This window comes from Rana temporaria, chromosome 8, assembly GCF_905171775.1.
Source record: "Rana temporaria chromosome 8, aRanTem1.1, whole genome shotgun sequence".
Taxonomy (NCBI): Eukaryota; Metazoa; Chordata; class Amphibia; order Anura; family Ranidae; genus Rana; species Rana temporaria.
Genome location: NC_053496.1, coordinates 119,081,738 through 119,094,542, shown reverse-complemented (window position 1 = coordinate 119,094,542; position 12,805 = coordinate 119,081,738). Strand labels below are relative to the sequence as shown.

General features: G+C 39.1%; 1 protein-coding gene across 4 annotated transcripts in view; it reads left to right on the top strand.

Annotated features, from left to right (window-relative positions):
- DLG5 (discs large MAGUK scaffold protein 5) overlaps nt 1-12,805 on the top strand; it is a 185,849-nt gene that overhangs the window by 87,144 nt on the left and 85,900 nt on the right. For all 4 annotated transcript variants that reach the window (XM_040320601.1, XM_040320600.1, XM_040320599.1 and 1 more), the window contains 4 exons: nt 299-483; nt 8,467-8,592; nt 10,309-10,441; nt 12,610-12,737. In XM_040320601.1, the coding sequence (XP_040176535.1) occupies nt 299-483; nt 8,467-8,592; nt 10,309-10,441; nt 12,610-12,737 (572 nt within the window). The remainder of the gene's footprint in view (nt 1-298; nt 484-8,466; nt 8,593-10,308; nt 10,442-12,609; nt 12,738-12,805) is intronic.

Here is a 12,805-nt window from a genome sequence, read left to right as displayed (position 1 = left end):
TTTCTCATAGGATGAGGTTTGGCACATGCGAAAACACTCTGCAGGTGCCAATGCATGGGAGAGCCCATTGCATCTGCTGTTTGTTTGTGGGTTGGGAATGCATGCAGTTTTGCATGCGCTCATTGGCAATAGATATGCGAGTCTAGTCTAAGTGGTGGTGTTTGTTTTTGTATTTTTGTAGAAAGCAATTTAGTGTACAGATTGCACTAGGGCTGGTTCTGATGTAAACATATACTGTGAAGTTGTTTTGTATTGATCCTTTGTTCTTAAAAATAGCCTTTGCTTTTGTTTCCTATAGATTCAGGATTCTGCCACTCTAGACATGGAAAGAGCCAACAAAGAGATTGAAGTTCTAAGGAAGCAGTATGAAGCCATGAGCCATGAACTAAAGGAAGCCACACAGGAGGCTGAAGTAGCTAAATGCAGACGAGATTGGGCCTTTCAGGAGAGGGACAAAATCGTGGCTGAAAGAGAAAGCATCCGGTGAATATCTCCATGTTCTGCTTATATTGGTGGATAGCCAGCTCTTAATGTGTGATTTGTGTGTATGTGATGTGTGTGTGTATGTATGTGTGTATATATATATATATATATATATATATATATATATATATATATATATATATATAAGCAGTCCCCGAGTTTAAAACATCCGACTCGTACGTACAAATGAAGGGAGACAACAGGAAGTGAGAGTAAAGCTACCCCTAGGAGGGGAAATTCAATCCTGTAAGAACTATCATGGGGAAAAAGTTGTCTCCACTGAAGCTTTATCACCAATCCTCATTTCCACGATAATCCAACATTTTCAAATCCAGTTGTCACAGGGACAAAGTTAGATGAAATCTTCTGAACGGGGGCACAGAAAGCAAAACAAACATTATAGGGGTGTTAAGAGAGGTATGGACTCCAGAGAGAAATAACATTTTGCCCCTGTTCAAATCATTAGTAAGACCTCATCTGGAATATGCAGTTCAGTTCAAAAAGGATATTGTGGAACTGGAAAAAGTGAAGAGAAGGGCAACCAAACTGATAAGAGGTATGGAGGAACTCGGCTATGAGGAAAGATTAGAGGAACCGAATTTCACTCTTGAGAAGAGGAGAATAAGGGGGGATATGATCAACCTGTACAAATATATAAGGGGTCCATATAGTGAACTTGGTGTTGAGTTATTCACTTTACGGTCAACACTGAGGACAAGGGGGCACTCTTTACGTCTAGAGGAAAAGATATTTCATCTCCAAATACGGAAAGGTTTCTTCACAGTAAGAGCTGTGAAAATGTGGAATAGACTCCCTGCAGAGGTGGTTCTGGCCAGCTTAGTAGATTGCTTTAAGAAAGGTCTGGATACTTTCCTAAATGTACATAATAATCATAAATTAGGGTTGTCCCGATACCATTTTTTTAGGACCGAGTACAAGTACCGATACTTTTTTTCAAGTAGTCGCCGATACCGAATACCGATACTTTTTTTAAATGTGTCCCCAAATGCAGCCATCTCCCTCACATATGCAGCAATGTCCCTCTAGCCATGTCCCTCCAGCCATGTCCCTCCATACCTTTGCCGCCGAAAGCCGCCGCATGGAGAAAATCACTGCATTCATTTGAATAGCTGTTTTGCCCGCGTGTATAGACACTCCCCCTTGCTCGGGATTGGACAGATCACGATCACCCATCCAATCCCGAGCAAGGGGGAGTGTCTATACGCGCGGGAACACTACAGCTATTCAAATGAAAGCTGTGATGTTTTCCGCACAGCGTTTAACCCATGCGACGGCTTTCGATGCGGCGGTGCGATGTGGCGGCTTTCGATGCGGCGGGGGGGGGGGGGACGGGGAAGTATTCTATTTAGGTATCGGGGGTATTTGCGCGAGTACGAGTACTCCCGCAAATACTCGGTATCGATACCGATACTGGTATCGGTATCTGGACAACCCTAATCATAATCATAAAACTGGGTACTAATATTTATATGTAAAGTGGATCCAGGGAAAATCCAATTGCCTCTCGGGGGATCAGGAAGGATTTTTTCCCCTGTTGTAGCAAATTGGATTATGCTCTGCTGGGTTTTTTGCCTTTCTCTGGATCAACTGTGGTTATAGAATTGGGTATATGGGATTGTACTATATATATGAATATATATATTTTTTTTATGGTTGAACTGGATGGACTTGTGTCTTTTTGCAACCTGACAAACTATGTTAACCCTTCCCTATGCTATCCCAAAAAAAAAAAACTTTAAAAAAATGTTTATGGATGGCGTTATACTTAAAAAAATAAAATAATGTACCTGTTCCAACTTGCATACAAATTCAACTTGAGAACAAACCTACAGAACCTTCTTGTTTGTAACCTGGGGACTGCCTGTGTACACCGATCAGCAATAACTTGTTATTATTGTAAATATGACTAACCACCGAATATTGAGTGGATCCACTTTTGCTGCCAAAACTGTCCTAACCCGTGGAAGCATGGACTCCAATAGACCTCTGAATTGCATGCTGTGGTATCTGCCCTTGAGCCATCTGTAAAAGGAAAAGGAAGGGCGCACCAACCTAGTGCATTACCAATGGCTAGGTTTAATTAAAATTTGTATAAAAAAATCATGAATACTCACAAAACAAGTAAAAAACAAGCCCAAACACTGCTCCATCAAAGGGATAGATGCCTCCGGAAGGCCTCCTAATGGAACCAAACAACCGGAGAGTCCAGACGACATAAATTACAGCTACAGCTTGCACGTTGCGAGGGCGAACCCTCTTCCTCAGAGCCAAAAGTAATAGTATCTGTGGCAGATCCTTTATTTCCTGTAACTTGTGAACTGGGGCATCTATGGATTGATTATTTATATATATATATATATATATATATATATATATATATATATATATATATATATATATATATATATATATATATATATATATATATATATATATATATATATATATAAACATATATATACATATACATACACTGTGCGCTGTGTGCCTGCTTCTCATCTTTTGTCACTGTAGAGTAACTCTGGGCCACCAACAATCAATTTCAGTACACAGCAAATGGAATGCAGAGAGACACACACATACACATAGTGAGGGCGGATAGTCACTGGATGTGTGTAAAGTGTACACTTGGTGAACAGACCTTATACAGTTACTGCACACCTATACTTGCATCTTATAAATGTAATGGTAAGCATTGTTAGTGTTTTGAGGATGCTGAGTTACTCTTTCTGTTTCTACCCTAACACTGATGTGTTTTTTTGCTTTTTCTTTTGCACGTAGTGCATAATTGAGTGCATATGGGAGATGAGGTCTGCAAGGTGGTGACTGGCATATGGCAAAATGTAGTGCTTAAAGGGTCACTAAAGGAAAACAATTTTTTGCCTAAAATTGTCTGCAAGGTAGACAGACAGAATAGTGTAATGATTCTGTTAAAAAACAAGTAAATACCTATTAAATTCCTTCATCTATATCACCTCTGGCATTCTAGTTTCTGTTCTCTCATTCACTTCCTGGTTTGCATCGTTTGTTCATGTAAGAACTGCATTTCCCAGTATGAATTGCGGCACGCCCAGTAATTCACACCACCTTGAAGTCTCTAACACGTAGAGAGCGTCCTGCCGCACAGATGTAGTTCCCAGGAGGGGGTGAGCACGTTACTCACCACCGCAGTAAAGCCTCCCATCACCGTGGTGAGTAACAATCAGACAAGCAGGAAGTGAACAGAACAGAGAAGAAATAGAGCAACTTGAGGAAGTGAAAAGAGGATGCCGGTAAAGGATGCTTATTATGAAAAAATAAAATTTTCCTTTACAACCCCTTTAAGTTATTGATCTACACCAGCACAAAAATAAATGTGACCTAAAGGTATAAAAATGTGTACCTAGTATGTAATCAATGAACCAAAACCCCAAAATGTACATTTAAATATACATATAAAAGAGCTACGCGTCTTATGCCGCGTACACACGATCATTTTTCGGCATGAAAAAAACGAAGTTCTTCGGCATGTATAAAAAACATTGTTTTTTCCAACTTCATTAATAAAACGAGGTTGCCCACACACGATAGTTTTAAAAAAATGCTCCAGCAAAGCGCGGTGACGTACAACACGTATGATGGCACTATAAAGGGGAAGTTCCATGCGGATGACGCCACCCTTGGGGCTGCTTTAGCTGATTCAGTGTTAGTAAAAGACGATTCGCGCTTTTCTGTCTGTTACAGCGTGATGAATGTGCTTACTCCATTATGAATGGTAGTTTTACCAGAACGAGCGCTCCCGTCTCATAACTTGCTTCTGAGCATGCGCAGGTTTTTAACGTTGTTTTAGCCCGCCCACACACGATCATTTTTTACAACCCGAAAAACGACATTGTTTAAAACGTCGTAAAAAATGCAGCATGTTCAAAAAAAAATTTTGCCGTTTTTCAGAACCCGAAAAATTATGTGAAGCCCACACACGATCATTTTAAATGACATGATATGCCGAAAAATGATCCTGTGTACGCGGCATTACAGCTCGATTAAGCTAAAGATTGTAAATATATATATATATTTATTAATTATACACATACTGTACATAATGTGTGTGTATATGTATATGTATGTGTGTATGTATGTATATATGTGTGTGTGTGTGTGTGTGTGTGTGTGTGTGTGTGTGTGTGTGTGTGTGTGTATATATATATATATATATATATATATATATATATATATATATATATATATATATATATATATATATATATAATATATTAGTATTAAATAAACAATTGTGCAACAAAGTCCATAATATGAAATCCTAATTAAAGTGCTCAGTGCCAATAAAAGCATACAATCATGGAAAGTGACACCCAGGAGAATATTGCTCTTTCTCTTATTTCCATTACAAACACACCACACTCACCAAAAATATATGACATGCTTTCTCAAAGAAGGTCAGAACTCACTTAACGTATGCCAAACAGATGTTCCCATATGCATCTGTTCGATTTTCTGGCACCTAATGGTATCCTGTACACATGGACAACTAGATCTCGCCATATACATGATGGTACTCCTGCACCTTTAGGAGACTCCGTACAGAACTCACCTGCAAGGGAAAAAACTAGTGAAAACTCTTAGTGTAGCAATATCCAGTTTTATTTTAAAAAAAATTAAAGTTGCACTTGAATCAATATAGAACGTTTAGGCATGAAACAGAAGGCGCCGGTTTGCGCTCCAACGATTGGAAACAACGTGTCCCGGAAGTCCGGCCCAATGTGTTTCATCAACATCTGACGTCATCTGGGCAGGGGTCACATGCCCCAACACATCTCTTCCCATAAATATACAGCAATGCCTCCATCTTGCTCCTGCTCCATCTAATCAAGACCAGGACCATTCTACATCCAAAATACATTAAATTTCCCTAAAACATATCTATACTAAATATATTAAATCATTCATCATGCTTTTAAATAAAATGATTCCATCTAAAAAGTTTTAAGTTAAAGTGGTTCTAAATCATCCTTTGTTTCAAGATAAAAAACCTTCTGTGTGCAGCAGCCCCTCTAATACTTACCTGAACCCCATCACGATCGAGCGATGTTGAACTAAAGCCTCGGCAGTCTGGGACTCTCCCTCCTGATTGACTGAGACACCGCGCTATTGGCCCAAATTTTGGCTTGTCCCCAAAAAAGTAAGAGGGTAATCTTCCAATGGGGACAGCAGTTCTGGTGTCCTCTCCAAGGAAATCCCTGCATTTGTGTTTGGCTATGGAACAGGAAGTAAAGTAAAATCTGCAATGGGACACAGAAAGAGGAAAAAAATTTGACGGGTTATAACCCTCCCTTACTCTAGCCAAAATTAAAGTGTTTTAACTATAGTTATTTCACTTTAAAGCTGATATAAATATATGTACGTGATGTATATTCCATCCAGGTGGGGACATCTAGTGGTCAAAAATGGGTATAACTCCTAAAAGAAAAACTTTAATGACTAGAGTTTTTTTTTTTGGGCCATACACTACTATTAAGTGCCACCGTGTGGTAAAGATCAAGAATACCGATGGAACTCGCATATAACCCAAACATTTAAATTGGTTCAATTTGATTGGATCAATCCAGTGCAAGCACAAATATATCTGACCAACCTAACATTATTCTAAAAACAAATTAAACTATATAATATAAAAAATGTAGAAATAAGCTGATTCAAATCTTTGTCTAAATTGAGACCAGCAGGATTCAAAGTATTAAATGCAAAAATTAATTTTGTTTAATTTATAGAAATGGCTTGTTTCATATTACAACACCTGTTTGGGATACTTTTAAGTGTGTTTTGACCTTCTTTGAGAAAAAAAGGTCATATATTTCTGGTGCGTTGTGTTTCTAGGAGAAAGAGGAAGAGCACTAATCTCCTGGGTGTCACTTTCCTTCATGTTTGTATTTATTGGCACTGCACTTTTTTAATTGGGATTTCATATTATGGACTTTTTGCACAATTGTTTATTACCATTATATATATTCGCAATGAGCACTTAAATTCAGAATTTGGATACCAGAGACCTTTTGCACAATTGTTTATTGCTCATTAGATTTTTTTGGATTTTTTTTAAGAGCCTGGTCTAGTTTTCATTCCTTTTAAAATATAGTTCTTGGTAGGTGCATTTTAATTTCCAGTTGTAATTGTCTGTTAGAGAAACCCATTAGCAACACTTCAACATACTAATCATGTGCTTCTATGGCAAAGGGAAAAGTACATGGCAACATTACTCTTTGTAAAGTGGATGGCTGTTGGCACAAGTCTCACCGCATGCATTAACAATATGCAATGGACTACAAGAAGATACATACAGGGGCTAGGAAATATGGAGAGTAACAAAGTCATTGTGGCTGGCATACTTACACCCTTACCTTTTTTTTAATGAACTATGGTTTAACTTCACTATATTGATTGGAGTTTTTATACTGTATGTTTGAATCCAGATGAATATTTTCAGCATCATAGCGTATGGCGTGAGCCGTTAAAACAAACAAGCACAGACTGTTCGTTCAAATACAGCATTATGTGTTTCTCTGCCCATTAGTTCACTGTAGGTGACCTTGTTTCATGGGTAGATGGATTTCAGATTGCTGACTGAGCATTTGAATAGTCACATATTGCAGGTTATTTCATCCTAGGAGTCTTTACTACAAGCAGTGCCAGCCACGAAACTATAGCAAAGAGGATACATATGATGCTGGCATAGAATACTACAAGGCTGTACTGAGTGGTTTCATTTTGATTTATAGATGGGCAGATGGGTTGGTTGCTTTTAAGCAAATGGCCTGGAGCTGATCACTGTCAGACTCTTGAAATCAAAAACGACAAAATGCAATTGTTAGTGATGTGCTGTGACCTTGAAGAACCAGAGCAAATGAATGTCAAATATGACTAAAGTAACTATGACTAATGTTGTTGTTCGGGATTTATGTAGTGCCAACAGTTTGCGCAGCGCTTTACAATATAAAAGTTCAGTAGTTGGATGAAGGTGAGATGGGCTTCCCTGAAGATTTGAGTTTTCCGGGATCGCCTAAAGGTGGACAGACAAGGAGATGGACAGATTGAGGTAGGGAGTTCTGAATGATGGAAGAGACTCTAGAAAAGTCCAGGAAGCGAGCATGGACATAGACGAGGGGGTGAGAGAGTAAGAGGTCTTGGAAAGAGCGGAGAGGATGGTTTGGGTGATATATTAAGACAAGATTGGTGATGTAGCTTGGGGGAGAGTTGTAAATGGCTTTGTATGATGTTAGTCTTTTTAATTTTATTAGTTGGACTATCTGAAGCCGGTGAAGGGATTGCCAGAGAGGAGTGGTGGACAGTGAGTGGTTGGTAAGGTGGATGGGTCTGGCAGCAGAATTCATGGTAGACTGAAGAGGGAATAGCCTGTGTAGAGGTAGAGCAATGACAACAGAGTGGCAATAGTCAAGATGAGAGAGAACCAGGGAGTGAATGAGTAGCTTGGTGGTTTTATTGGGTATATTTTAAAGATGTCTTGGAGGGGGAAGTCTACAAGAGTTGAGGCAAAGGACATGTCCTAAAAATTGGAGTTGCTTAAAGTGGCTATGTGTAAGGTGCAGGATCATTTTTGTTGTAAAGCCATAAATATTCAGAAATTGCTTGGTTTCCTATAAATGTGGGTTGCACATCAAAGCAAGTCAGGGAATGATCCAATTTAGTGTTTCCCAACTCAGGATCAGGATTTCTAGACTTTTTACACAACCAGTTTAATTGGATACAGGTTAATGGATACAAATGATTAATTTAGAAAAGATCTGTAAAAGTCTGTTGGTTATCCCTGATGACTGGTTTGGTAAACCCTGCTATTTCACATGGGCAAGTAACACCAGTAAGATGATGAATGATAACTTACTGAATATTATATGTTTGCTAATACATCAGCTCCATTATTTCATTTATTTATTTTTTTTCTTCTTGCAGTACACTGTGTGATAACCTGCGCAGAGAGCGAGATCGAGCGGTCAGTGAGCTAGCAGAAGCATTGAGAAACCTTGATGACATGCGCAAACAGAAGAATGATGCCTCGAGAGAACTGAAGGAGCTGAAGTTAGTACAGTGTGTAAATCTTTTATGTGACTTGTAAATAGTTTGAAGCCTGTACAATTTGCTTGCCCTTACACAGATTTATTTTATTTTTTTTATTTTTTTTATCATTAAAGTGGTAGTAAAGGCTGATGTTTTACCTACATGTAAGCCTATAATAAGGTACTGTAAATGTCTCATAAACGTGCACTGTTTAGGAGATATTTAATTGTGTAGCTACTGGTGACGTCACAGCTCATGCGCTCCTGAAAGAACGGCGTTCATGTGCCGTTCCTTTAGATCCCCGTGCCTTAAACGGTGACTCCCCTCGTGCATGTGTGGGAGTGACATCGCAGCTCGTCCATTCAAAGGACCGGAGCACGCAAACCCAGAAGGAAGCCCTGTCGGCGGCAGGGCGTTTTTGAAGCTTGAAGCCTGAAGCTACAAAACGCTGGAGGGGGAAAAAATCTATTATTCTCTATGGAAATTGTTCACATCTCCACTACAAAACGCCTGATGCTAGAAGTTCAAAAACGCCTGAAGCTTAAACAAGTTCTGGGACTTTTTTTTTAGGCAGATTTGGGCGTTTTTCTGTTTTTAACATTGGTGACCCTAGACTTGTCCAAATTTGCGACAAAACGCGGTAAAAAAATTGCGGCAAAAAATTTGGTAAAGAACGCCGCAAAACGCTACGCTCAGGTGTGAATGCAGCCTAAAGGCAAGTTTCATACTAGCACATTATGACATTGCTTTTCAGGGGAAAGGGACTATTTTACTATTTTATTTTTAGTTTCTCATTTACTTCTGCTTTAAGGTAGTACAGGGTACAGTGAAAGAGTTTTGAAGTTCACAGTCAGGTTTCAGTTTATTGCAGTGACATGATAGATCTCAGAGCAGCAGTTTATTACCAATAAGAAAGGGGTACTTTTTGCTCAAACTTTTTTTATTGTTAATGCTGACATGAGCCCTATTCATTCATGTGGATAGTGTTGTGCTTTTTTTTTTTTTTTTTTTTTTATTATATATAAATGACAGGTTCACTTTAAAGACCAGCAAAAGATGGGTGAATAACAGTTATACTTGCATTCATTACTTTTGCAACCAGTAAATATCTTAATTCACAGAGTGAGAATTTTTACAATAAACAGCTGGTAAATTGCCCCAGCAAAACTTTTATATTTTTACAAATTTTCTTAGCTCTCCATGTGGCCACTATAAATAGTATGGTGTCAAGGCTTCTTCGGGAAAATCAAGGCATATACAAGTCTCACTGTAATGTAGTATATCAGATGGAGTCTCAGCCTGTGGTAGCTGTAAAGAGGCTTCATCCTCTACACTGTTTTTTTAATTTTCCATTTACCAAACACACTTCACCCTCTGGATAAACATGTTAAGGTTGTTTTCTGCAACCATAGATTATACCGTAATCCTTTTGGGATTGTTTGCATTGCATACAAAAATAAAATAAAAACATGCCAGGCTTTCATACAGAGTATAGGACTACTAATCCTAAGGATTAATGAACCTTCTAAGCAGTGGTGGTGGGGGTGTCATTCTATCTGTAGCGAGTCCAGAATAATGCACTTTAGGCTCAAGCAACCACATAAAAGGGCTGTCTACACGCAGACTTGTAGGTAAGATTTTTTTTGAGTATTTATGAATAAAATACCTAAATAAAACCTAGGCATTTTGTTTTTATGATTGCATTCACTATTAATCATGTATTCTTATCACTTTAAGAGAAAAGATGGATAATCACATTGAGAAAGAAGCCAGGTTCCGGCAGCTTATGGCTCATAGCTCTCACGATTCTGCAATTGACACAGACTCGCTGGAGTGGGAGACGGAAGTGGTAGAGTTTGAGCGAGAGAGGGTAAGTAGGACGTAATTAAACAAGAAAAGGCTTCTGTGGGGCGCTGTTGAGTGACCTATATGTAACTTAAACTGTATAGCTTTAAAATTGTGTGTGTGTGTGTGTGTGTGTGTATATATGTATATATTCTAAAAACAACTTTATACTCGCCTAGGTGAATGCAGCATTGATATGATGCTGCATCTGTCCCCTGCCAGCTCTGCAGTTAGAACTGAGCAATTAAGCACTGCTGATCCCTCAGTTCTCTCCCTGACTCTGTCACCGGCTCTCTGCTCTGCCCTTCCAGCACTCACTGGAGCGCTGGCCTGGGGAGAGCAGGAAGCAGCTGGTTCAGGTTCTCAGTACTGTGCTGAGAGTCTGAACCAGCTGCCGGTCATAAATCTGGGTGAAACCTGAGATCTTTCCTCAGCCTGGACCGCTGAAAACCAGTCACAGGAGTGCAGAATAAACTGCACTCCTATGACCCATAGAAGTATAGCTAAAAAGCTTTGGCCATACGTCTCCTTTTAATGACTGTGCTATATGTTATTAATCATTTTTGTGCCAACTATGCAGCCTTGGCTTCCTGCTGTGGTGTGCTACTTAATTACTGTGCTTTACTGTTGCTTCTCACAATGAATATCAATAAGTCAGCCTACTGATTTTAAAACTACCCTGTGTTGCTGTCTTATCCCAATGTGGTAGAGTGGTAAAACTGAGCAAAATTTTAGTACAAGAAAACAACTCTTGCGCCACAATAACTTAAATTGGTGTTACAAAACAATGTTCCTGACCAGTATGTGAATTCCTGTAGCTTACACTTGAAATGTATATGATAAAATAACCTCCAATCTCCCTAAATCACATCTAGTGGTCAACTCTCAAAATGTGGCATTCAAGACAAAAAAACTGTGTATATGTATAAATCTGTGTATAACTGAATAAAACAGACCAATGTGTATAGTATATATGGTTGCTGCATGCACACAATTGTATTCCTACAATGTATCTAAATAAGGAATCCAAATAAAGTGCAGCTCTACCACCTAATCATATAAACGCATCCATAGTGCACATTTAAAACCGCTATATATAATATTCCACACTGGGTAATCCTGTATAGTTGGAAACGTACCAATATACAAACCTTATCTGTAATGTGTACACAGACAATATAATATATAAATTAATTCCATAGGAATAAAAAACAGTTTATGTGGAAAATAAAAAAAATTGTGAAACTTATTGTGAAATCCATATAAAAAGTTGATGCATGAATAAACCAAGTCAAAAAGGTATTCGTGACTACTTCTTGTCACCACTGTGCTCTCACCTTCCAGATATGTTACAATGCATGTGTTATCGTATCCAACGTGTCATCTCCTGATGTTGCTCAGTGCTGGGCGTCCTGTAGTGTGGCCTCCCTCTAACCAGGGTGCTTGTCTCCTGTTGGGTATACTTCCTGGATGACCGGTGTACTGGTCTCTTTGAGAGCGCCGCGTCCGCAGTATTAGTTATTAATGTGCCATGTAGGAATGAAGTGAATGCTCCCAATAGTGTAAGATCCTCAACAACAAATTTTATTTGTATAAAAAAGGCTTACAGCTCAGTTAAAGTTCATCAGCATAGGTATAAACGATAAAACTTCCTGGTATGATGTCGCTTCCCACCTGCAATCCCTCAAGAAGTTTTGTGAAAAGAAATACCAAACAACCATCAATCGCCCTCGTTCTGGAGCTCCATGTACTTTTTAACCTCATGGGGTAAGGATGATCATGGTAAAAGTGAGTGATCAGCCCAGAACTACACAGGAGAAGCTTGTGAATGCTCTTAAGGCAGTTGGCACCACAGTCACCAAACAAACCATTGGTAACCTAATACGCTGCCATGAATTGAAATCCTGCAGTGCCCGCAGGGTCCCCCTCAAATAGGCACATGTACAGGCCCGTCTGAAGTTTGACAATGAAAATCTAAATGATTCAGACAAGGATTCGGAGAAAGTACTGTGAACAGGTGAGACCAAAATTGAGCTCATTGACCTCAACTCGACCGCCGTGTTTGGAGGAAGAAAATGCTGACTATGACCCCAAGAACACCATCCCTACAGACAAAAACAGAAGTGGAAACATTATGCTTTGTGGCTGTTTCTCTACTACCGTAAATGTACTGACACTGCTTTTTTTTTAAAGGAGGATATGGACCTTAAGGCTCTGGGATTTGATGTGGCAGATGGAGTGAATGAACCCTACTTTCCAGGGGACGGTGGCATTTTTGTGACAAAGGTTGACAAAGGCAGCATTGCCGATGGCCGCTTAAGGTACATATCTTTTGAGTTTAATAATAATTTAACTGTTGATGACTCTTGGTACTATGGTAGTGTTTATA